Source organism: Lethenteron reissneri, chromosome 44 (assembly GCF_015708825.2).
Source record: "Lethenteron reissneri isolate LAM-NWPU_2019-01 chromosome 44, ASM1570882v1, whole genome shotgun sequence".
Taxonomy (NCBI): Eukaryota; Metazoa; Chordata; class Hyperoartia; order Petromyzontiformes; family Petromyzontidae; genus Lethenteron; species Lethenteron reissneri.
This window is the reverse complement of record NC_083822.1, coordinates 217,718-244,616: the sequence shown is the minus strand read 5'-3', so window position 1 is coordinate 244,616 and position 26,899 is coordinate 217,718. Positions and strand designations below refer to the sequence as shown.

General features: G+C 49.6%; 1 protein-coding gene across 1 annotated transcript in view; it reads left to right on the top strand.

Moving 5' to 3' along the window:
- LOC133353434 (BTB/POZ domain-containing protein KCTD5-like) overlaps positions 1-17,955 on the top strand; it is a 32,958-nt gene extending 15,003 nt beyond the window's left edge. The window contains exons 3-7 of the mRNA XM_061569697.1: positions 5,664-5,772; positions 8,693-8,781; positions 12,360-12,455; positions 13,635-13,757; positions 16,012-17,955. Coding sequence (XP_061425681.1) covers positions 5,664-5,772; positions 8,693-8,781; positions 12,360-12,455; positions 13,635-13,757; positions 16,012-16,044 — 450 coding nt within the window. The 3' untranslated portion in view covers positions 16,045-17,955. The remainder of the gene's footprint in view (positions 1-5,663; positions 5,773-8,692; positions 8,782-12,359; positions 12,456-13,634; positions 13,758-16,011) is intronic.
- Positions 17,956-26,899: the final 8,944 nt, after the last annotated feature.

The window sequence follows — 26,899 nt, the reverse complement described above, 5'->3', positions numbered from 1 at the left end:
AAGGTAATATAACTCGGAGAGCCGGAAATAACTGCTAACATAGGCAGGTGGCCTTGGATTGGGTCGTCTCCATCGTCTGTGAGTTATCTTGAGACTAGAAGCTACGTTGTCTCAGAATAGAGTCGTCTAACTACCCAAGTGTACACAGTCACTCGCGGTTACTCGTTGAGTTGTCAGTGGATAATAAATATACAGAAAGACAAGACGGTGTCTCTGAGAGCTACATTACATATGTATATATATGTTAAACTTATTTTGCACCGTACGTAGCCAACCGTGCTAATCGGAGGTGTCACCACTGCAGGCCGTAACGATCCACCAGCAGCGCCATTTCCTAACGCCTCGCCACGACCATGGTTGATGCTCTCCTGCTCTCTGCTCTCGTGGCTCCTTTAGAAGTCTGGAACCCAGAACCCGCTGCAGGGGTTGTTCCAAGAACCGATCGCACACCACGTTGTACGGACCGGTACTGTACAGTAAACGGATCTCTCCACGAGTGTAAGAATACACTCCTCATTAATACATCGTCCCATTGCGTTTTCCCGCGTGGGAAATCTGTCACAAGACGACTCTCCTTCAGAAACAAAGCGAGTGGTTAACTCGGGTTTTGTTTTTTAATAAATGACGACCGGTTAAACTGGCGATGACCGATTTCAGGAATCTGACGGGTTTGTAAAAGCCGGGCACACGGTAACCGGCAGCAGTGGAATTTGAGCAATGAGTGCACCGATTGGCGTGCGCGGACGCATGCACTGCATGAGGTCGGGAGGGGGGGGGGCAATTTGTCCTTGTTTCTTAGTTGAAAGGAGAAGGGAGTGGTCGTGAAATTTCTCACTCTCTCGCTCGCCCATGCCACTGGCTGCCAGAAGGGCCCCCCGCTGGAGGGATATTTGCTCCTCTTTTCCACGCTGGATTACGGGACCAGCTGTGTGCCAGAGCTGTAAACACCGCTCTTGACGAGCAGCACCCCTTCTTTTCTCAGTTGAAAAAAAAAACTATAAACAAACGTTACGTTTATTGCTCCAGACATGCATGTACACTAGCGGGGGAAGAAAAAAAACTAGCATCGATTTATACCGCGCGAAAGAAGTTCTACATAAGCTCCATTTGCTTATTTTATTCAGTTACCGGGAATGGAAGAAAAAAAAGCAAGCCTTGTACATCCCTAGCACCAACTGGATTGCTTTGTACAGTCCCGGTTCTCCACCTTGTGTGATTGCTGAATCTGTACACCTTTGGTGTGGTGCAGGGTTCTGCGTACGGCTCCCATTGCATCGCCATAAATAATGTGCCGTGCTATGTATCTGCAAACCTCCGATTAGCACGGTTGGCTACGTATGGTGTGCAAGAAGGTCAACATGCTTCCCTACATATGTACAAATTGCAGGGAAATATAAAGTTAGTTTGCGGATAATCAAAAGAGCGTTCCAGCCGATGAGTTGATTGCAGAAATTGCGGACATCATCGTGTGTGGACGAGAGCGGTATTCCGCCATGTTCGCAGCGAGTGAACTTCAACGGCCTAGCGACGTACGTGGAGCGACGGCACAGAGCGTGGCCTTGGAGATGGGGATATTGCAGGCCTAGGGGCACTACGTCATGATGAGCTTCCACTTGGGGATAGCGCATCCCCGTTTCACATCGAAGCGAGCTGCTCATGAATTATATAAGGCCATTAACAGCCAGGAAATTGACTTTGGGGAAACATGCAACGCCAAGTTATCCCTTGTAATAATAAGAATGAATAATGCAGTGGTTTTGTATCCGTGCCACTCACGACGCGGGGGCTATAGTCACGATAGGCGCCGCTGTGGTTCAACCCATGGGGCACGGTCTGCAGCAGTTTGACGGCAGGCGAGGGGGGGGGGCGATGTTCCTGCAGCGCGTGGATCCAAGTTTGAGTAATGGCGTGGGCAACATTGGAAATTTTTAAATAAAACTGGACGTTGATGCTGCTACGCAGTGGCCTGCTCGCTTGGAAGGACCGTCGGTTGATCTTTAATGTCCAGTGTGAAGCAGACCATGCGCTGTATTTGACGGTTTGTTTGCACCGTGCTGTATCAACCAGTGCGGGGTCAGCGCAGTTCGAACCGCGAACCTCTGCAACCGACCGCCGTAACTTCCCCCGTGTTCACAGTCCCTTGTACGCGGACCCTGATTGGACGCGCCGCTTTTCATTAATATATATATATACAGGGTGCTTTAAAAAAAATTCTAACACTTCTGAGAATTTGCAACAATACCACAAGAAACGTGCCTGGAGAAGATTCCAGGCATGCGTTGACAATGATGGCGAGCAAGTGGAGACTCTTTGACTTTTTGAAGTTATTAACATGCATTTTCTATCACGTTACAGTGTATAATCCGTTATTTTTTTCATTAAAGACGATAGTCCCATAGAAGCGTTAACAAAGTTGAAGTATCCTTTATAGTTTCAAAAGTTTCCGCAGTGAAAGACAACATTGATAGATCACGTTTCCTGTGTGCTACTCGCCAGAACTTATCAGCTATAAAACTAAAACTATAACTATGTTTTTGTTTTACCAGGTAAGGCCCCACTGAGCAATATAGCTCTTTTTCAGAAGTGACCTGGCTATCACAATTGATAGCTTAACAAAATGGCTTATTTTGTGGAAATCCATAGCAGCCCAAATACTCTAAACGCGTGATTTTGATTCTAAATTTGGAAGGCAAAACCGGAGTACCCGGAGAAAAATCCATGCGACCACGGGGAGAGACGCACAAACTCCAAATATACAGCGGCGTTAGGGTCATGATCGAATCCACGACCTCCTGTATACGAGGTGAGGAAGTTAACATCACGTAGCCACCGCGAGACGACAGCCGATGGATGACATTGGTGGCGGAATGGCAGACAAAGGGTAACGCGTTGGAGAGGACGGCCACCGTAGAGATGGAGCAGGGAGACCGGCTCGTGCGCAGGAGTGACATGGGCTGTGTAGCATCGTCGTGGGATCGAGAGGCGGGCTTTTATACGGCAGGTGGATAGACCACGGCTAACAACGAAGACAATGTGCAATTCTCGAAAGCATGGTACTGTACTTGCAAGCTCATGGCCGTGAGGTGGAGCGGCAAGCAAGGTGAGTGGATGATAATAATGATGGGAGGTTTGGTCTACGCTGCCGTCACGAACCGCTCCGTTTGCGCGGGTGGAGACATGCGGGAGGGATCGTGCAGCGTCTTGCCGTCTCTTCGCAAGTGCCGCCGCCCGACGGTTTTGATGGGCAGAGCGGCCGCTCCGCACGTTTATTCTGCCTGCCCGGCGGTTCTCAAACTGTGTTTAGGGCACCGCGGACCACTCGGCCAATGCAAACGTTTCCACAGACCACTCCCAGCCAGCCGGCCCTGGTGATAAAACGCATTCACTCATCTCTTTCAATGCCAGTCAATTTTTATATTACCGGGAACATAAAAAATACATTATGCAGCTATAAGGTTTTTTAGGGGGGGAAAGGACATTTAGGGTCAGTATCTCCATCTGTGTGCTGCTCCATAGCAGTGTGAACCACTGCCTTGTAGAGTATCTCCCTCTGTGTGTTACTCAATAGGTGTGTGAACCACTGCCTTGTAGAGTGTCTCCCTCTGTGTTACTCTCTAGCTGTGTGAACCACTGCCCTGTAGAGTATCTCCCTCTGTGTGCTACTCTCTAGCTGTGTGAAACACTGCCTTGTAGACTATCTCCCTCTGTGTGCTACTCTCTAGCTGTGTGAACCACTGCCCTGTAGAGTGTCTCCCTCTGTGTGCTACTCTCTAGCTGTGTGAACCACTGCCTTGTAGAGTATGTCCCTCTGTGTGCTACTGTCTAGCTGTGTGAACCACTGCATTGTAGAGTATCTCCCTCTGTGTGCTACTGTCTAGCTGTGTGAACCACTGCCTTGTAGAGTATCTCCCTCTGTGTGCTACTCGCCAGCTGTGTGAACCACTGCCCTGTAGAGTGTCTCCCTATGTGTGCTGCTCTATAGCTGTGTGAACCACTGCCCTGTAGAGTATCTCCCTCTGTGTGCTACTCTCTCGTGGAGTGAATGGCTGCACTACTGCGTTTTTGCTCGCATATCCACCAGCCCAACCTCGTAGTCGTCTTTCTTGAGTTCATTTCCATCGGACGTTATAGTGGCGGGGTCGGCTAATCCGATACAGATGATGCTTCCCCCCCCCCCCTTCAACAATTATAAACCACCTTTTTTTGTCGGCAACTCTTTTTGAAATAATTATCTTCCAAAGTCGCCCAAATATAACTCGTTAAAAGCGTTGACAGGTCGCCCTCGGCGCACCGGCACAACGCGAGTCTCGGTTCGTCACGTCGTTACCCAACGAATCAGAATCAGAACCTTGGTGTCGACTGGCAGAGGGAGAATATCAAGAGCCATTAAGCTCTTCTTTCACAGATGTCCAATAAGGGGGCCGCGGGGGGGGGGGGGGGTCAGAGAGTTACTACAACAAACGATACAAAAACCGATAGGAGTGCAAAGTTTAGGAAAGGTGGTAAGCAAGTCACCTAAAAAGTTAAAAAGTTACTTGTTACTGAGTAATGTGGAGAGGTTTTCTTTCAGCGTTTGGGATGTTTGGCCTATACCAGGTTACATTGTACGTTCTGTTTTCTGTGCTCAACAATGTCATTCTCCGAATCTTCGTGAATAATTAACGTGTGTGTGTGTGCGCACGTGTACGAGAGGCTAACGCGCGTGGGGGGGCCTGCAGTCCTTCGAGTCGGTCGTATCACCGATTAGCATGGTTGGCCACGTGCGGTGCGAAAGAAGTTCAATGTACTTGCGTGTATCGCCCTTGTGGCATGCCGTGTTGAAATCTGGTTTTCACCGGCAATGCACGGCAGTGCTATGAAGCCAAGGGCATTCAAATATGTGTTTACAATCGGCAGAAATGAACACTCGCATACCGTGTCCTCAAGTGTGCCCCCTTTTCCATGAGGTATGTGGCTCTCCTCGCGGTCCCACTGAAGTTTGCCTGCACTGCCAGACGTTGTGGGGCACATGTAAACGCATTTGGCGGTATGCACCGGCGGTGGTACGCTGCATAAATAAATAAAGCACCCAATAATAATTTATTTTCCCGCGATTGCCAAACCCCCCCCACCGCTCCGGTCAGAAAGTCTTCCGGTGGTGGTGGTGCTGCGCTCAAAATCGGTTCTCGTGATGTCGAAGAAGTCGCAAGATGAATGTTTACATGAGCGGCTGTAACACGAAGCTTTTTGTCTCGTTTTGTCGTTGAGCGTGAAGATAACGGTTGCTACGTGGGCCAGCTGTGAATCGCTGTGCGTTGCGTGTTTTTTTTACGTGCGTGTCGTAAGCGTACCCAGAATTGAACCGTAGAGCTGATGCGTTGCTCCTCGTCGGGTCGTGATTGAGAATGGACGTTGACAGAATCTAGAAACGTACCAGGGGTTGGCGTTCCTGAAATTTATATCTTTCTAAATAGGGCCTTTGCATTAATAATCGTCACTGAATAGATAATCGTCACTTGTGTTGGCCATGAGCGGGAATTGAACTTGGGTCACCGGGTTTGTAGCGCAGCGCGCTAACCACTACACCACCACTCCACACGCACTCGCACACACGCACGCACTCGCACACACTCGCACACAGAGACGACAGCTGACGGTCTGCCTCTGCTGCTGTGCACACACAGGATGAGACCGGAGCGTTCCTGCTCGACCGAGACCCGGCCTACTTCAGCACCATCCTCAACTACCTGCGGCACGGGAAGCTCATCCTCAACAAGCACCTCACGGAGGAGGGTGAGCCGTCACGATCATCGTCGCTCACGCGCTCACTCGCTCACACGCTCACACGCTCACGTACTCGTGTTATGACGCGCTCACATGCTCAAATGCTGACGCGCTCACACGACAAAATTATTCGGCTCCGCTTGCTTCACCACTGCCACACTCCGATCATCTCCCCTCTCAGGCCTCAGAGCAAAGGGGTGGACATTTCAATGGTGCCACGGTGTCTGAGATGTTAACTCCCTCGTTTGGTATGAAGGAGGTCGTGGGTTCAATCCCCCGACCCCTAACGCCTGCTGTGTATGTGGAGTTTGCGGTGTCTCTCCCCGTGGTCGCGTGGATTTTTCTCCAGTTTTTCCCTTAAGTTTAGAATCAGCATCACGTGATTAGAGTATTTGGCTGCTGCCGTAAATGTTCACGTGACAAGCCACTTCGTAGAGCTATCATTTGTGATAGCCAGGTTGCTTCTGAAAATGAGCTGCTACATGGCTCAGTGGGCCTTACCCTGGTAAAATGAAAAATGGTTTAGTTTTATTTCGGTAGAGATTGTTACCTTGTGTGAACTGGAGGTAAATTATTAATAATTTTTATATAATTTAGATTTAATGGATACCCTCATAAAACAAGACAGGGGAATATCCAAGTAAAATATCTTAATTCAACAAAATAAGAACTGCAATGTCTTCCAGTCTAAAATTTCCAAATGAGCGCCATCGTCTATTTATCGGCACAAAGACGACATGGCCAAGAGCGGTGTGTTGCTGGCACTCGGTTGGCTTCATCGCGCTGATTTGCCAACAACGACATTTCCTGTCCATCGTTTTTTTTCCCCCTCGACTATTTTCCAATTTGCATCAGATTGTGCAAGGCCGAGTGCGGCGATGGCATCAGTGCCACTACCTTGCATCGGTGGATGGTCACATCTCCACACCAAGAGATCTGTGCCCAGACAACAATGGATATCTACTGTAATTTATATGACTACATTAACCCACCCCTTCTGGTCTTCACACCTGATTGGCTCACAGCTACGACATTACATTTATTACCCCCACCTCTATTTAAGACCAAAACAGGAGGAGGATTTATCCACAACTCTGGCTGTCGCCCGATGATGCTGGTTGTTGTTGTAATTACTGGCGAAACGTCACGGTTCTCGTGAATTGTAATGTTGTAGTGGGTTTACTCTCCCAACACACAACTGGTGTGATGAACTAGTAACGAATTAGCCTGTTTGTTTACGTGAATAACCGGTTGTGTCTGGTGGTAGCGGGTTTAACGACATTCATATTTACGCGATCTTACCCGGCAAACCTCGATTATGGATAATATTGGTCTCGAAAGCCTACTACTACTATGTGTTAAACAGATTTGTACCCTGTAAGCCTGTCCACCTTGTGTTTGTGCTCACCACTAAGACAGGTCAGAGGATCAGGTCGTTAAATAAATAACATTTCCAACTTTTTATTTCGCAGACATTTTTACGAAAGTCAAATCTTCATTGGGGCCAGGTCACTTTTCAAAAGAGAACTAGATATCTCAGTGGGGCCTTACCAAGTAGAATAAAATAAAAAGTTTAAATAGTTTTAGTTGAGCACTGTGCAAGCTGCAACCACTCAGATCCTGGACTCACATCCAGGCAGCCGCACCCTCTGCTGAAACCAGGTTGTCAGGTGGAACCAGGTTGTGGGCTCTATCCAGTCGCCAATTAACCCTTTTCCCGTTCCAAGACATCTGCAAGTCGCAGGGCGTGGTGGTGTCTCGTTAATGGCTGAATCTCGGAACGCGTAAGCAGCTCTGTGTTAATTTTATTTAGAGAGCCGTCGTCGCACCATTGTTTTTAAAGACGTACCGCCGCACTCTACGATAGCCGGCGCCAAAACTGTGCCGCACACCTTCCCCCGCGTGGCCTTGTGGGAGCCTCGGTACTGATAAAGTTTTTTCATTTTTAGTTTTTCTTCCGGAATGGGAAAGGGTTAATAGACATACTAAAATATATATATATACACATCACGTGTACATAATCCATGGCCTGCCACATGACCTGACTGCCCTCCTCACAACTCCGCCAACCGCCAAGGCACTCAGGGCCTCCCTCACTCCTCAACTCGCCCGTTGTCCCCCTAACCTTAGATTGTCCTCTGTTTTGATGACGTTACACTCTGCACGGATGCGGGGCTCTCTCTCACTTCGCAAGTCGTGCGGGGCAGGGCCCAGGGAGCACGCTCCTCGTGCTCATGGCTGCAGAGGTTTGCAGTTCAAACCCGGCAGGATGCCCCGGTTACTACTACTGCGCACATGCGTGTGTGCATTACCCGTGCAACGCTACGTGCCGTCTGCTTTTGCAGTGGACTTGGCAGATCCCCCCAGGGTCAATCGAAAAAAGGGAGGCCTTTGTGTGCCGACGCCACGGTCAACATATGAAAAATTCTAAAAACGACACGCAAATTAATCTCACTTGGGTTCGCACGGAGAGCGACATCGCCCCCTGCTGTGAAATCGTCGCAGGACGCGTCCGTGATACGGCGCCTTCTTGCTCGCCTTGCGCAAAAAGAATGAAGCAAAATTAACAAGTGCGATAAATGGTCGTTGTAGTTTGTTGTTGCTGCTGTTGCTGAGGGTGTGTGGCTGGGCGGTGTTGCGGCTGATGTATTGTTTGCTCCAATCATCTCAGTCAGGCAACCCATGGTCACCCGGTTATGTTTCTGTGACCTGTCAGCGGCAGGCCTCTTAACGCTTCACGTACCCTCTAACGCTTCACAGCACTTCAAGTAGCCTCCATGGCACAAGCGCCATGGTGACGTTACCGCCATTGAGTGGTGAACGACAGTTGTCGTTGTCCCTGTTGTCGTTGTCTTCGTTGTTGTAGTTGTCATCGTTGTTGTCGTAGTCATTGTAGTCGTTATTGTTGTTGTTGTTGGCTACCCCGCAGGCGTTCTGGTGGAGGCGGAGTTCTACAACGTGGCGTCGCTAGTCTTGCTTGTGAAGGAGCAGATACGGGAGAGGAACAAGTTGGCCCAGGTACGTGGCTCATGCCCTTCCAGGGGCCTTAACGACTCCGAGGTCGGCGTGTTTGTAAACCCTCTCTCCCCTCCTGCTTCCTGCCCCTCTGCTCCCTGCCCCCCTCCCTCCTGCTCCCTGCCCCCCTCCCTCCTGCTCCCTCCCTTCCTCTTGCGCGTAGCCACAAGGCTCTGCTCGTTGTACGGCGTCCCTGCAGTCTCTCGGCAATTCGGGGGTCGAATTTGGTGAACTTGGAGCACGCGGTAGCCTCTTTGTTGCAAGTTGCCGTCTGGCGGCAGGGGGGGGGGAAGCGGACGGCAGCCACGTGCTTTACGTTTTAATACAACCATGGTAATCGATCAGGGTCGGCCCGCCGGATTGGAACCGCCAACTTCTGTGACGGGCCGTCTTATCGCCCGCCCCGTGGATTGTCGGCAGGATTCGAATCATGTCTTTTTTTTTTAACCGGTAAGTATGAAATGGGACCTTTTTGCCACTATCAAAGTATGAAAACATAGGAATAGGTTTTATCACGTATCAGATCATGGGGAACATTTGTGATCGATCGCGGATATGTCGGCGAGTTTGTCATCGCTCACTTTCCTGCATTGAGATCGGTGAAGCAATGGCAGCCACAGGAGGAAGCATGACGGGAGAAGCCCAACCCATTGCAGAGGGGTGGCACGGTGAGGTCGGCTCCTATGCAGGAGTGACGTGGGTTGTGGCAGGCAGAGCAAGAACACGAGTGCGATGACGTGCGGAGGGTTCATCCAGCAGTGGACAGATCACGGACGATCACGACGATGAACATTTTTTTGTTGCGGTTTTGGCGAGATAAATTACTCGCCGTTTTACTATTTGCGATTAATTATCGGCGCGCGCGTGTGTGGCTGCCAACGTACGAATAGTTTTGTGTGCGCGCGTGTTTATAGTGTCGTGGGCTATTGTAAGCAAACGTCTGCGTGGCTTCGTTTGGACGAGACCTCGTGGGAATTGTCTCGGTTTTTTTTCCTCGGCGCTGTGTTTAGAAAGGTGGAATCGTGGTGAACAGCAGCTTTTTCCTGTCAGGTGATGTTCTAGTGCATATGCGAGGGTTAAGACTACACTTGTGTTTACCAAACTTGTGTTTCCCAAATAAAATCAAGTTTGTGGCATATTCACGAGCCACAGATGAAAGGTGGTGTGGGTGGGTGGTTGGTGGGTGGGGAGGGAGGAAGGATGGTGACCAGATATTTGTGTGCAGTTTATCACCGTGTTGCTAAAAGTGGCTCTCCGCCTCTCCACGCCGACGAGGAGGAGGGGGGAGGGAGGGAATGTGGTACTCTCTCCCCCGTGTGCCCCATTTGAGGCTGTGCGACATTTCAAAACGTGTCGACCAAACGCCACGGGAGGGGGGGTGCATTGCAGTCGGTGCCCGCGGGGGAGCTGAGGATTTGGAGTCGCTGTCGCCATCAATCCGACTTTGTTTATTGCTCACTAAATATACCTTCTTAGATGAAGAAGAAGAAAGAACACGGATATCACTCGCTGCCTTCTCGCCCCGAGGGGGGAGTACATTCGCTCGCCTGCGTTTATCCGTAAACGCTTCTCCCCCCAGGGCCGCGGTTTAAGAACCTCGCAGTTGGACGCAGACACGGCAAGAGTTGTTCAGACTCCATTTAAAGTAGCTTTCCGATTTCACCGGAAAGGGAAACAACATTTAGGGTGTCAGCACATGGCCCTTCCATGTTCACCTTTACCACGAGCCTCTGTGCTGCTTTCTTTTATAATGGCTACCCGCTCCCAAATTTTTGTCAATTAGAAATACAGTTACACCGGTGCGATGTCTATTCGAGCAAAGGCTATGTGATTGACTATTGTTCACCGTACTTTTAGTGACGGGGGCAACAATCTGATCCCGCATGCTATTGGTGTCCGTGGTTATTGGAACGCTGCGGTGGCGAGATATTAACTACCTCACCTGGTATACGGGAGGTCGTGGGTTCGATCCCGACCCTGATGCCTGCTGTGTATTTGGAGTTGGCGTGTCTCTCTCTCTCTCCCCGTAGTCACGTGGATTTTTCTCCGGGTCCTCCGGTTTTTCCCTCCCCATTTAGAATCAACATCATGCATTTAGAATCAACATCACACATTTAAAGTATTTGGCTGCTATACATTTCCACGTGACAATCCGCTTCGTTGAGCTGTATAGCTCAGTGGGCCTGACCTGGTAAAATAAAAAATTGTTTAGCTTGATTGGGGGAAGCCATCGTGGCGTACACGTCGGGTTTCCAGTAGAAGCAAAGGTCCGGCTGAGCGGGTGACGTTGGTGCTGTGAGCCACGTTCCGTGGTTATTATTTTGCGTGGTCAGGGTGAGAGACCTCCAGAGAGCCAGGCGAGTGCAATCGTGGGGAAGAGCGGCAGAGAAATCAAGTGTTGTACGGTCTTATTTGTTCTCCTACAGCACAGCGCGGTGGTCGTTGCGTTCCCATGAAGAATACCGCGTTGTGGAAAAGCCGCGTTATGCCAGCAATCGTTGATTCAGTGGGACTTGAGCGGTTGAGGGGGTAGTAGTTACGAAAACACCAACACGACTGACATTTTTCATGATAATTAGTGATTGTACCGTAGATTTTTTTACGTATTCTTTTATAATTACTGTGTTTTAGCTTGATAATATAATTCGTGAATTAAATAAAAACATGACAATGAGTGAAAAATGCATGTTACAGTGTTAGTCGCGAAGGCACCAAATAAAAATCGACAAAGCTAGACAAGTAACACTGAACAATGAAAAATAGATTGGTTGTGATTATAGCAGCACTACCATGTAAATAGGTGGGGTTGCGTCAAGTCAAACACAACTGCGAGTCGATTTCTAGCGAGTCAACAGTTTGGCATCGTCAAACTGTGACTCAGACGGGAGGGGAAGCAGCATGGGACTCGCAGTGTGGGGGCGATGGGCGTCCACGTGCTTGGGGCATTTACAGATTGACAAGCGGCGTGGGCTCGAGTCCCACGTCCCCTGTATGTAAGTACGTGTGTGTGTGTCTTTGGGTCTCGATTTTAGTAGTCTATGGGTCTCTGTGTGAGTCTCTCTGTGAGTATGGGTCTCTGTGTGAATCTATGGGTCTCTGTGTGAGTCTGGGTCTCGATATGAGTCGTCTATGGGTTTCTGTGTGAGTATGCCTCTGTGTGAGTCTACGGGTCTCGATATGAGTAGTATATGGGTCTTTGATACGAGTCGTATAGGGGTGTGTCTGTGGGTCTGTGTGAGTCTATGGGTCTCGATATGAGTCGTCTATGGGTCTTGATACGAGTAGTCTCGGGGTGAGCCGTTGGGTCTCCGTGTGAGTCTTTGTATGTAAACTGTTTGTTGAACTTCTTTCGCACCGCCATACATAGCCCAACCATGCTAATTAGGGTTGCGGGGCGAAGGACAGAACAAACTATGGGTCTCGGTTTGAGTTCTATGTGACTGTGCAAGTCTGTGTCTCAGTCTGAGTAGTCTATGTGATTGTGAGTCTGTGTGTGAGTGTAATCGGAGGTGCGGGCGAAGGACAGCGCCAAGTGAACGTACGACGCGCTCCCCCCGCCCCGTGTCCGCGTGCCGCCCCAGGGCTGCGTGAAGCACATCTACCGCGTGCTGCAGTGCAAGGAGGAGGAGCTCACGCAGATGGTCTCCACCATGTCAGACGGCTGGAAGTTTGAGCAGGTGAGAGACGACGACACCCCCCAGTAGAGCAACCTCGGGGTTTGTACACGTGTGTATGTTGAACTCCTTTTATTTTTTATGTATTATGTAGAACTTATTGTGTATGTATGTAGAACTTTTGCATACATGTGTGTACAACTTCTTGTGTATATATGTATCTAGAACTTATTGTGCATGTATGTACAGCTTATTGTGTATACATGTATGTAGAACTTCTTGTGTATGTGTGTAGAACTTTTGTGTGTGTGTATTTATGTGTGTGTGTATGTAGAACGTCTTATGTATGTATGTGGAACTTCTTTTGTTCGCAGAGGTTTGGGTTCGGATCCGGCGGTGTGGTGCGTGCCCCTGGTTTTACTACTGCCGAGGGCGCGCGTCGCCCTTCCAAATACGCGGTGGACGTATATAGATTTCCCCCCACCTCCCTTCTGGAACGTCCTTTTGCAAGAGTTAGGCCCATTGGTGCCAGCGTCATGGTCGTGAAGTTGCCAATTATTTTTTAAAAAATTACCTGGTGTAAGGACCCATTGAGCTGTGTAGCTCTTTTTCAGACGTGACCTGGCCATCACAAATGATAGCTCAATGAGGCTTATCCCGTGGACATGTATTGCAGCAAAATAACTCTCAACGGTCTCTTTGGTTCTTTCGGTAAAGTCACGTAGATGAAAAATAAAAATAATAATACATTTTTTAATTAAAATTTATTTTCATCTACATGACTTTACCGAAAGAACCAAAGAGTATGGATCCTTGCAATCATGAAAACTTCAAATCTAGAATTAACTCTAAACGTGTGACGTCGATTCTAAACATGGAGGGGAAAAACCGGAGGACCTGGAAAAAAATCCACTCGACCATGGGGAGAAAGAGAGAGAGAGCCATGCAAACTCTAAATATACAGCAGGCGAACCTCCGACCTCCTACATACCAGGCGGGGGAGTTAACATCTCCAAGCTAGAGCGGCGCCCCTTTGTTGGAGTTACGCGCACACAGCAACATCGCCACCGCTCCGGTGAAAACCGCTGCAGGGCCGCGTCTCCCAAACGCAGCCCCTTCCCCCCCCTCTTAGTGCCGCGCGCTTGGAAGAATGTCACGGCTTGCCCCAAACGCGCTCGATTGTCACAGCTTAACGTCACACACACACACATCTTCTTATCCGTAACCGCGCCCTCGTTGCAGCTCATCAGCATCGGGGCGCCGTATGGCTACGGTAGCAGCCAGCAAGCCGAGTTCCTGCTCATCGTGTCCCGCGAGGTCAAGTGGGAGGACAGTGGCCCCCAGTACAGCACACCGAGCAGCGAGGTGAGGCTGGTGTGTATCTCCCGGTCCGTCGTCTCCCGGTCCATCGTCTCCCGGTCCGTCGTCAGCCAGTTCGACAAGGCACTCGCTCTGTTTCCCTAGTCCACGGCCCCTTCGTCCTCAATTCCGAACAACCTTTCACTGCTGCTGCACCAAGCGGGGGTTCTGGCTGGAGCCTGCTGTTGCTCTCTCATCTGGGGCGGAGCGCAGCGTGAAGCAGTCCGGCCGATTGATGATCCAGGGCTCGCTCAGTCGCTCACTGGCGGCCAGTCGCCTGCTCATCGCTCTTCTATCGCTGCCGCCGTGGTTACTATCCCAGTGAACTTTGCTCGTTGATTGCTCCACCATTGTGTCGGGGACTTTGGGTCGACCGGACATCGACCGTTTGGTCTCTCATCCGCCACACTGAGTTCAATCACAGCCACTCTGCAGGTCGCATCACTTCTCTTACTGGCTTCGCACCGCTCCCCTTGCCTGCGAACGAGACGGGAAAACCAATGCAAGTTAGCCGTTAAAAATGAGAGATGTTACGAACGCGAAGCTGTGAGAAATCAAGAATCGCCTTCACTAACCTACTTCTGTTCCTCCCTTAAAACAACCTCCATCTCTTCTCCTCTAGCCCAGCATCATCATCCTACTCCCTACCCCCGAGCTACGACCAGGCCTACCCCAACCCCTATCACTACCTCTATTACTACCCCTACTCCAATCACTACCCCTACTCCAATCACTACCCCCATCCTAACTCCTATCACTACCCCATCCCTCATTAACCTCTCCCGCCTGTCCTAACCGTCACCACAGCTACACCGCCACGTTTAATAACGACCCCCACTCTATATCTCAACCACCATCATCTTGCGTACAATTTTACAATTGTTGTAAAGCCCCTCGGCACGAGAGTCAGAGACACCTGCGCGGGAATCTCGTCCCTGGGGCTGTAACGGCGCCAGGCATGGCGGCAGTGGAACGCAGGTGGCAGTTGGGGTGGGGGGGGAAGGCGGCCGAGGGGGCCTGAGTGACCCCCCCTCCAGCCTGCCCCACTTGTGGGGGAGAAGATTGCATTGCGTTAGGGTTGAGAGGGTTCAAGTTAAATTTCGATTTAAAGCTTTCGTGACTGCAGGGATTCATATTCTTGGTTCTTTCGGTAAAGTCACGTAGAAGGGAAATAATAAAGTAATAAAAGAACCAAATATATATAAAAACATTTATTATTTTAGTATTTCCCTTCTACGTGACTTTACCGAAAGAACCAAGAATATGAAGAGGGTTCAAGTTGATGTTGTCTTTTAACCCAGGTGAGAACGTAAGGCTATGTGGAGTAGAAGAGGAGGAGTCTCATTTGCAAGGGCGACGTGGGTTCCGGAAATGACAAAACGGCATATAGCGCGGCCGAGTTACAATGGTGACGCAATCAGCAAGCATGGCAAAACACCGAGCGTGCCGTAGAAGGAGTTGTGAAAACGGCAACACACGAAATGCCGTCAAAATATAAGGAGTAAGATACGTTCCGCGAAAATGTTGCTCGGTAAGCGAAAACCACCTCAAACAATCGTCGTTCTCCCATTGACTCACTCCTTGAGCGATGTTTCAGCCCCACAAATGTCCCACTCTTGAAGAACATTTTGTTTTTTAACGGGAGAAATACAAATTGGAATAAAGTAATAAAAATCAAATGTTAACACCTACCACACGCACGAAAAACCCCCAGTGTTAGCAGCAATTATCTAGCGTCGCCACCCACCCATTACAGTCCCCGCCACCCCCACATGATGAAACACACGGGCAAAGAGCACAGGATATTCATTCATTCGTCACGCACAGTCGGCGAAGGTCCGTTTGCGCCAAACGTGTGACCTCTTGCGACCAGTGTTCGCGTCAACCGCTCTGTTCCCGGACGCTGGCCGTGTCTCAAACGATTTGTTTGATCCACGGATCAGGGGGTGCCGAGGGGTGGTTGGGGGGGCGGGCGCGGGAGGGTGGTTGGAGGGGCCGGGTGCGGGGGGGGGGGTGCTTGGGGGGGTGTGCTGGCAACCCACCCCCTCGTGTGCCGTGCTGGCTTTCATAGGTGCCGCCCGCAAACAGCACTTACCACAAAGTCTATCATAGGATACCTCGGCAGCATCGCCCCTGACTGCGAAAGCTTGGCAGGATCCTCGTAGAAAATAAGAGTTGAGACTCGACGAGGCCCTACTGGGCACACGAGCGGAATAACAAAGTGGCGCTGTGCTGCTGCTGTGTTGTGGTGTCCGCACAGATGCTGCTGGAGCGCGGCTCGCGGAGGCTGTGAGTCCCGAGTCGCGCCACGCCCGCCGCTCCGTGGCGGAGCCGTCCCCGGGCACGTACAGCTCGTGGCCAGTTCTGCCTCCCGACCGCAAGGCACGCACCAGAGGGAGGCGCCCCCATCGCTCACTTCCCCCCCTCTACCGCACAAGTCGTATCTTCTATCTGGGGTCTTGGTTTTTTTCACCACGCGCACGCACGCACACACGCGCGCACGCGCGAGTACAATGTTTGTTTCCCGTCGTCGAATTCCCGCGTCACGAAATGCATACGCCAGTAGCTTCTGCCCGGTGATGCGCACGCGGCTCTCGGTAGCGCTTTTGGCGGCGGTGTGATGCGAGCGCTGCATGGGGGGGGGGGGTTTGCATGACTGTGGAGCCGGCGGATCTTCCCCCCTGTGATCGTAATTTTGCTCTTGCAGTAGATTGAGATGGTGAAGGACCTCGGCAACCTCCTCGCACGCCCGGCTAGAGGGAAGTTTATTTTCTCCGTTATTCTCCACCCGTTCACTGCCTTAGCAAAAAAAAATAATTTTTTACTGGGAGCCGAGTGTTTAAATTGTTGAAGCGCGTTTATATTCGTTGAAAAGGCTTTTTTATTTTTGTTGCAACTGTAAAGAAGCCTCCGTATGAAACTTTTTGTAATGCTCTGCTTCGGAAGCAAAAATATGCAATGTGTACCAGGCGGCCCCCAAACGCTCTCACTCCGCGGCCGATTTCCCTACGCTGGAATCACGGTTGGTTCGCGAATCTGCCCGCCCGCCGAACGTTGTTTCTGCAACGACGACGACAACATCAAAAAGAACGGAAACAAAGGAATCAAAACAACAAGCAGAAGACTGCAGAAGACTGTTAATTTTTGGTGAGCAGCAGTGCCATATATATATATATATGCTCGCGATTTTGTGGGCGCACCTTTTGAACTCTGGTGTTTGTGTATTCAACTCGCATGCACCGATTCTGCTCGCTCCTAGGTGCTGCTGTGTGTCTGCACAATGGTGTTTTGAAGTTATCTCGGTCGGCAGAACACAATACCACCACCCCCTTTCCTGTACATAGAGGGACTTATCGCGTCATTTTCCCGGCACATATTCCCGTCGAGATGGCGCGCAGGCTAATTAATTCTGATCTGAGGGAAAACAAAGGGCTGATGTCTGCAGCAGAAAGTATGCAAATGAGGTAATGTACAGAGGCGCTTTTAGGAAATTTAAAAAGCAGTGTGGGAAAAATTGCTGCTTGTTCATCATCGTCATCGTTAAGCACTTACCACGAAAACGTGTAAACTACTCTCGTGTCATCTTTTTTCTCGGGATCGCGTCTCGCGAAGTTGCCCGTTCCTCGTGCGTCCGTTGCACCGGTGTGACATTTGTGGAGTAAAAACTTCTTCATCATCTGTCTGGCTTCGCTGCTGCCGTTGTAGATCAATCGCCACCCCCGTCCTGTGCGCGCGAGCTGGTTGTGTTCTAGACCGCCAGGGGCATCTGGCAACCGGGGTGACAACGTCCGGGCTGGGCTGGGCCCTCAACGTCTTTGAGTTTGCGGCCTCCCGTTGGGATTCTGTTCACTCGGCCACACCGAGGTATCGAGCCACGGAGCTGTTGTGCGCCCGGCACCTCTATGCAGAGCGCTCGTTGCTCAGAGCAGCTCTCGCTCTCTGCTCTCACTCGCCACGGCAGCGTGGGGTTGAGTGGGGGCGGCTGTGGATGCCGTGCCTTCCCTTGTGAGCCCACGCCACACAGCCACACAACAAAGTCCCGACAGCCCGTTTGTATCCGACTCAAAAAGTGCTCAGGAACCGATTTTTTTTTTACGTTTTGACGCAAGGCTTTGAGGAGTTTGAAACGGCTTAACCGGGTAGACTCCATCTGCCGCCATCTGAAATTGTTTTGAGGGCTACGAAAGCGATGGGTTGTGAGTGAGGGGGGCGGTGTGTGTGGGGGGGGGTGCCGATATTGACTCGCCGTGGACCTGTTCACCGACCTGTGTGGGGGGGATGTGTGTGGGGCGCGGTTGTGTAGCTGTTAGTGCGCTGCACTACGAACCTGGCGAACCGAGTTTGATTCCCGCTCACGGCCAACGCCAGTGACGATGATCTGAACCGGTCCTTGGCCTCCCCTAGGTCGACTCAGCCTCAAATGAGTACCTGGTGCGGTGTGTAACCATCGCCACTGGGGAGACAAAGGCAGCCGGGCGTGGTGCTGGCCACGCACCCCCTTGTGTGCCTTGTCTGCCTTTCTAGGTGCTCGCTAACAGCACTTGCCCCTACAGTCTGTTATGGCTACACGGGGGATATTTGTCTTTGGGGTGTGTTTGGGGGGGTGTGTGTGGGGTGTGTGTGCTGGGTGCCTTGCAGCTTCCCCTCCACCGCCTTCCTGTTTGTGTCATCCGAGTCGTGCCTTTTCCTTGTCACCTTATTGTTGTTTTTGTTGTGACCGTGCAGAGAAGTGGCGGCAGTCTGGTCGTTTGTTCCTGGGCTTGGGTTTGTTTCGAAAGTCTTCGGCTTCGTTTGTTTTGAATTTTAGCGACGGCTGGAACTGGAGAGTGATCAGTGTTGATGTGCGTGGATCTGATGGAAATTATATTGCAGAGGAAAAAGTGTGGTGCTGGTGGTGGTGGTGATGGCGGTTGTGGTGGGGTAAAAGAGCGATGGAACCAACACTCGTCACCTTCATGTGGACAGTGCTACCTGTAATATAACCCGCTCTCCTCCGCCACCTCCCCGATGGTTACAAATCTCCAGAAACGGGCGCTGCGGAAGTTCAGCGGAGCAATTGGGCCCGGGCTCTTGTCGGATCCACCCGACGCAGCACGGCGCGCCACCGGGTACCGCGCGACGTTCCGGCAGCACCACCACGTGTCGTGCGGCGACTGCTTACAAAGAGGCGGCGCTCCGTCAATTGCCGAGCCCGCCCAGCTGTGTTTGGGCGGCTTCCGATGGGGAACCGTGCCAAGAATGAAAAAGCCTCGACTTGGCTCAGCAGTCAGCCCGTGGCTTAGTACAGAACCATCCGTGTAGACTTTAAAGAGTGATCGCGCCATCATTTATACAGCCCCGGTAACATGAACCTCGATCATGTAATTTAATGCAAGTGCAGTGAGAGCTTAGACGTGTTTCGCTTTTACTATTAGTCAGTGTGGTGTGCTTTTGCCGGATTGTTATTGGGCCATGAAATGTGTGATTATCTTTTCCAGTTTCAGTTCTTCTGCTATGGGGGGGGAGCGGCTTGCGTTCGTGTGGGAGAGCGTCGTGTCTCTGAGGGCGCGTCAAGGGGGTCAGGGAGGGCATTGCACTCACGGCGACGGGCAGCGGAATAACACGGTGCGGAGAGCGAGGGAGTAACGCCAGAGACGCTGTGCGGGCCCCCATTGGCAGCCTTGTGTGATGTTGAACTTCTTTTGCGTAGCACGTCACCAACCGTGCTCGGAACGCGAAGTCAACAAAGCGCCGCTCTTTCACGGCAAATCAAATTCGCATGTACCCTCTGAACGTGAGCTTCGTTCTGCAGTGTGCGCGTGAAGGTCAAATCTAGTTACATTTCTTTCACTAGATACTTTTTTACCCACTCCGAATTTGACAATGAAAGCACTTATAAATGTTTCAATAATAATGATGATGGTGATATGCATGTTGTCGCATCAAGCCTTTCCATGGCTATAGAGGAAAAACTGCTGTAACACGTACTCGGTTGTGAGCGTTGTCCCCACCACCGACAAAGACAAAGATCCCTCGTATAGCCTTTGAACAAACTGTTGGGGAAAGTGCTGTTAGCGAGCAGCAGCTATGAAGGCCGGAACAGCACACGAGGGGGTGGGTGGCCAGCACCACGCCCGGCCACCTTTTGTCTACCCAGTGGCGATGTTTACACGTCGCACCAGGGAGGTACACATGAGACGCTGAGTCGACCTAGGGGAAGCCCAGGACCGGTTCAGGTAATCGTCACCGATGTCCCTGAGCGGGAATTGAACTCTGATCGCCTGGTTCACAGCGTGGCGCGCTAACTGCTGCACCACCGCTCCCCGCCGACAGAACCCGGCGTCGCATCTACGATGCACGCCTCTTCGCGTCTTAGAACGATGATGCAAAACTTGCAAAACTCGCGTGGCGTTAAGAAACACGAACGGTTATATCTCTTGGACGTGAAGGTCGCTCGTCGCACGGTGCTAGATTGCGGGGCCCACTTGAACATTCGCCATGCTGATATCAACACTGTTTTTTTCGGTAAAGTCACTATCTACGTGACTTTACTGAAAATACCAGAGTGTATGGATTCCTGCAGTCACGAAAGCTTCAAATCAAGACTGATATCAACAATTCATTATTACGGGGAGGGGAAAATCTTTAATTGATTTCCGCCATTTGTAGAGTTGGTCAACCTTTATCAACATGCTTCGGTATGTGTGTGTATAGGGAATGTGTATTTGATGCCATGCTGTGGAAAATATTCTCCAACAGAGCAGTTTTGTTTGCTGGGACAGCAACCTGAAACGTTTGTGGTCTGCTCTGCCGTTCGTGTCCACCCTGAGGGAGTGAGGGTTTGAGAGAGGGGCCCATACTGCCCATCAGTCCAGCCCTGTCTGGTGTCCCTCTATAGCAGCCCGGCTGACTCTTGTGACCATGCCCTCTCAGGAGTGTGGGGCGCCTCTGTTCTGTGCTTTCTCTGCCTGTTCAGTTCTAGGAAGTCGACAATGGGTCCGCATTTTGGCAAAGTTTTTAATTCGTAAAATAAAGCATTGTACCTTATAATAGTTTGTACTATTTTAAAACATTAACGTCAAATTATTATTAGGATTGGCCTGTGTAAACAACGTCCGTTCAATTCCCCGCAGTTCACAATTATCTGGACCGCAAGCAAAATCGACGATTTATGCATTTAACTAAAACTAAAAACATCTAAAACTATATTTTTTTTACCAGGTAAGGCCCACACTACCACGCAAAAGAGAACATGCAGACGCCAAATAATACAGCAGGCGTCAGGGTTAAGATCGAATGTACGACCTGTATGCCAGGCAAAGTAGTTGACATCTCCTAGCCACTCACTTGGGCAAAAATGTGAAGTTAGCTGACGCGGCAAGGAGGGACTTGGTGGTAACGGGAACTCTGTGGTAACGGGGTCTCGGTGGTAACGGGGTCTCAGCGGTAACGGGGACTCGGGCCCCTGTGGAGAGGTGTCGGGTCCCCTCTCTCGGGACACATCCCGTCGATGGCTTTGTCGGCCGGGCTTCGTCTCCGCGACTCGCAGGGTGGTGGCGCCCTCCTGTGGCCAAATAATTGCACCCAAGAACCCAACTGGAGCCACCGACGATGGGTGGCGGCGGCGGCAGTATTCACGAAAGCAACTCGGATCTCCGCTCGCTTTGTACGGAGCGCCGTTCTCTCACGAGCGCCGAGAAAGGCGCGACCACTCGGACAAGGCCAAACCCCCCTCGCGCGTCGCCGAAGGACGCGGCATTAAAAACATCACTGCGGGAATCGAACGAGTCTCCATGCGTCCTGATCGTGTCACGGAATGCAGCGGGGCTCGCCCCTGCGACTCCATTAACTCCACGGGATTCCAACATTGATGAATCCTATAAGAATAGGTTTTAGGAAGATGTTAAAACACCAAACAGAAATCTCTTGCAAGGGATCCTGCCTTATTGCCAGAAAGGATTAAAACCTATTCTCATATGTTGATACTGGCAAGAAAGGTCCCATTGATTAATCCTGCAGGACGTGAAAAAGATGTCATGTTTTTTTGTTAAATTTGAACGTTAGTGTGCTCCGTGTAACAAATGAGACGATGCAGAATCCGAGTCGTCCAAGGAGAACCGTCACTTTATCCGGGCCGCCTGGCGAGTGCGCAACAGCCCTCGTGCGTCGTTACATCGGTCGCGCCACCTTCCAGCAATGGCTCCGAAGACGGCCACGCGTTGTCGTGCCAATAACTCAATAACTCTGTCTCCCACAATGCCCCATGGATCACATCGTTGGATGTAAATGGGGGGTGGGGGAGTGCAGTCAGATTTTAAATCTGACCGAGGTTGAAATCCAGTTGGCTTGCAGCAGCATCAGCTGTTTATTGGGAGAATATTCACCGCATGGCTATCTGCATACAGCCACGAATCATGTTACGCACACTCCCTTAACCACGTTACATACGTATTGACTTTGCCCATGCATGTGTGCAGGCATGTGTGTACGCATGTGTGGCCGTATTCGTGTATACTCTTAACCGAACGATGTGAACTACGTATTGCATTGTTGTTGTTAACAAAGCATGTATTACCAAACTAAGGCACATTGTATACGTGTGTATATATTCGACAAAAAAAAACTTAAACCGGCTAAAAACCAAGTTCATCACTTTATCAATGGCCCGCGGAGGGTGCTGCCGGAACGTCGCGCCCTGGGTTTGCAGGAGGCTCGCGGTTCGACTCCGGCAGGACATCATCTCGACCCTGGTTCATACTTGCCGGCGGTGGTGGGGGGTTATTCACCGATAAAACCCACCCTGTCTGCTTCGGAGCGGACGTTAATCAAGAAAAAAGTCCCACGACGTCGTTCGAAAAGAGGCAAATCCGTTTGTCGTGTGTGGCTGGTGTTGTGGTCCAGATAAAAAATATATATACACCGCAAGATTATTACTATTATTATTTAGTATGGCGTGCTCTTACCGGATTGTTATTGGAAATGTGTGATTTTTTTTCTTTCAATTTGAGTTCTTCCGCTATGGGGTGGGGGGAGCGGCTTGCATTCGCGTGGGAAAGCGTCGTGTCTCTGATGGCGGGGGGGGGGGGCATTGCACTCACGGCGACGGGCAGCGGAATAACACGGTGCGGCGAGAGAGTCCGTAACGCCAGAGACGCCCTGCCTTGTGTGATGTTGAACTTCTTTCGCGCCGTACGTAGCCAACCGCACTAATCGGAAGTGCGGGGTGAGGACAACACTATACACAAACAAAAGCAGTTCTAAAGAAGTGAGGTTTCTATCTCGATGATTTGAGAGCGCATAGCTCCCAGTGGGCTTCCTAATATCGGAAGGGAGAGCGTTCCAGACGGCCGGTGTGATCCAGATTTAAAATTGACACCGCAAATTATTCACAGGAACGTTGCCTCCCCCACCTCCCGCCACCTCTCCTGCAAAAACTGTGACAAGACCGTCTTGAAAAATGTCAGTGAGGCTTTGCTGGGTAAACCCAGTGTAATAACAATTCATTATATAATCATTAAGTAGCTAATTTAATAAGAATTTTCTCCGTAAATTTGGGCAAAAATTTGCATGTCCTTTACACATTTGGCAATACCAGCCAGCGGGTTCCATAATGTACAGTGGGGGTGAATGGGTGACCTTGCCCAGGCTCTTAACAGATCCAGGAGAAATCCTCGTGTCCGTGATGCTGTTACCCGCGAATCCTACTCTCCGTGTGAGCTGTATAGGTTTCCGCGAAACTCCCATTAACCGCGCCCATGATCCTCCAATGATCTGCCACCATCTGCGACTTTCACCACGAGTCTTCAGACCGGCGTCCACAGAGAAGTAACGTTGCGTGGCACGTTACCCCCAATTATCCGCGATTTCTGGAAATTACTGTTAGGCTAAAAACTCAAAGAATTCCTGGTTCCTATTGATCCGAAATAAGCCATTGAATTACACGTGGTTATTTTTGAATAGTCCGATATTATTTTTGGGGAATGTGACCGGCTCTCGATATCGTGAAGAAATAAGTTTCAAGCTTGAGAGTGCAGAAACCCTTCAAATGTAATCCGTAGGTGCACGACGATCTTCAATGGTGAAGACCCAATTCACATTGGGTCAATTCGTATGTCGATTCAAATTAGTTTGCCGTCGTTTAACATTTTAAAATAAAACATTCGGCGTGTTTTTGTTGTCAGTTTCACGACGTAGACTTTCGTAAGAAATATTATCCACTCTAGAGGTTTTTTTTGGGTTGTGGGATTTCTCTCCGATTCTGGCTGGCGCCTGATGGTGGTTGTCGTTACCGACCAAATGTCACGGTACTCGAATTGCAAATGTTGTCGTGGGTTTACTCTCCCAACACAACCGGTTCGTGCTATCGTAGTAGCGAATTGGCATGTTTTGTTTACGTGACAAACCTTACTAATTGGCGTTTAACGGCACATTTACATGATCAAACCCAAACAACAACTCTGGATTGTGTTTTTATTGTGTACAGGCATGTATTTGCTCATCCTTGGTGTAACATTAAATCAACAATGGTAATTGTTTTTTATTAAGACATTAAGGTCATATCATTATGCTAAGGGTCGTCAACACACGGTGTATGCGAGACAACGTTGATGCCGAAGCCATCGCGTTTGTTAAAGCCAGAGTCCACGAATTTGACCGGCCTTTTTACAAGTGACACAATCGGTCATGCTTTGAGGGCGAGTCGCACGAGTCGATGTGTTCAGGAGGTGTGTCGCAGTTGTAACATGTAAACGAGGTCCTTGAGGAGGAAGTCCAAATCAGACTCGCAGAACGGGGCAATTGTAAACATTCAGACCGGGACCAGAGAAGGCGTGGGAATTTCTCCTCAACATATGGTGAAAGACGCTTATTTATTCCATCTGCATGCGCACCAACGATTGTATTCACGCATGTATGTACGCATGCAAACCCCAACTATATTTATGGAATTGTAAGGTCCAGCTGTCGTCACGGGTAGTGTGTACCCGTCACGAGTGTGGCACGCACAGTGTGGGTAATAGGGACGCATTGTACGGTGGAGGCCACGGTTCGCGAGTCCTGATGGCCGTCACTCGCCAGAGAATGCCCAAGACAAGGCAGGTGTTCTCTGGACAGATTGATGATAATGATGAAAGCTAAACATTCAGAAATCATCTTAACCTAAAGGGAAAGGCATTCTTAAATGCAAAAAAAAGTTATTGTAACATGAAATAAAGTTTTCCTTTTTTCAATAATTTAACAAAAAGTTGCACAATCAGAACGTATGCACGAAGCAACCTCGAACCCCGTGTAGCCACAAAGCCACGCATGCCATTAACGATTGTCCAGCAAAGGGGCATATGTTTGCTTGACATTTAATCTTATTAATTTTAATTTATATTTATACATTCATGAGTAGGCTAATACACCTGCTTAGACGTTGCTATCAAGCTCCCACGGTGAGGTCCTTCCGTCAGCAGTGGGGGCGTGAGCAGGCAATTGCAGTGGATCAATTGCACTTTGGTCCAATTAATAAAAACAATTTGGTTTGAAATTGGTTTCGAGTGAAGTTTTATTTTTACCTAGAACTGGGATCACAAAGACATGCCTACGCGCGCGTGTTTGTTAAATGTGGCTTTACCTCCCGAAGGATTATAAGAAGCCAGGATCATCGCTGACTGGCTTACTGACACACAGAGTTGTTCGTGTTTGGTCCAGTGGAACTTGGATCCACTGATGAAACCAGATGGCACGAGATCAATAGAAAACAGTGTTAGCCTTCGATTTGCTATCACTCATGCCTCCACTCAATGCCCTCTCATAGGATTCTGGCTGTTGTTTAGCTTAGTTTCGGAGTGTGCTTGGGATGGTGTATGCCATTGCTCGTTATCTCCAGCTGTCAAGCGTATAACTTTCATCTTACGGATCTTTTATGTGAGTTACTATAAGGGCACATTGAGGCATTCATAAAAGGTGCTTTAGAACTGTAATTATGATTTTTTTATAAATCAAGATCACAGAAGCCTCACATCTTTAACAAAGGGGGGTTGCCTTTTCCTGTAATCTCGAAAGCCAGCGTGTGTGGATGAATACACCAGCACGCGTGTTAATAACGTGGAACACAGCGACGCATGTAAAACTTGTCTTTTTGTTATCGTGACGCTGTATTACCGCGATGGCATTGACCCACTCTTGAGTTGCGCTGAGCCCTTTAAGCTCTTGGACAGCGACGGTAAACGCTGCACCGCAGCTCCTCTGCATGACGCGGCGTGCCCCTTTGCTGTCCAGCGGGGTGACATGAATACCGAAGCAACGTGTTCGCGGTGTCTGTCCATCTCGTTTGTGGTGGTGCGACACCAAAACGAGTATCCGCTAAACGAGTGCTCTATTACAAACCTGTTTTGACACTTCTCACGAGCGTTGTTGTTTTGTTTTATACACGTAGTATTTAACATTTCTTTGATTAAATGATTATAATAACTTTTCACCCCGTCACTGTCTGTGTTTTTTATATATATATATAAAAAGGTAAAAAGTATTTTCGAAATGTTTGAATGACATTTCAGATAAAAACAAAGAAACTGATTTATATATAACTGCGCCCGTGTGTGATGAAATATTTTCCATTTTACCCTATTAGGCCGCTGTACGTGAGCTGTATCGTTCAGTTTCATTCCGACAAACGGGGCACTACTTTTTCTTTTGCTCAATATGTTCAACGTTAATAAAAGGTATTCAAGCAAAAAGTTCTCCACGCATTATCCTGCAGTTAATGAGAAAAGTGTAATTTATTGGCGCACTATATTGACTGCGTATTGAGACATAAAAAACTGTTGAGCTAGATTTTCAACCAATCAGCATCGAGCCAAAATCAGGCCAATATCACTACGCACATGTAAACATGGAGGAGGATCTTCTTGGTTCTTTCGGTAAAGTCACGTAGAAGGGAAGTAATAAAATAATAAAAATAAAACATAATAAAACAATTCTCACGACGTTTCGGCCACAACGCAAGCAGCCGTCCTCAGGTGAAGAATGAGACAATGCCAAGCTAGGAGCTTATATATAAGCTGCGTTGGAGGTGGAAGAAAGAGCGCCTTAACAAAAGAATGTGCATATGAAGATGAATTTAGCATATACATGGAAAATGCGTAGGAGGTGGGCGGGGGGGGGGTTTCAAAGTCATTATGCCC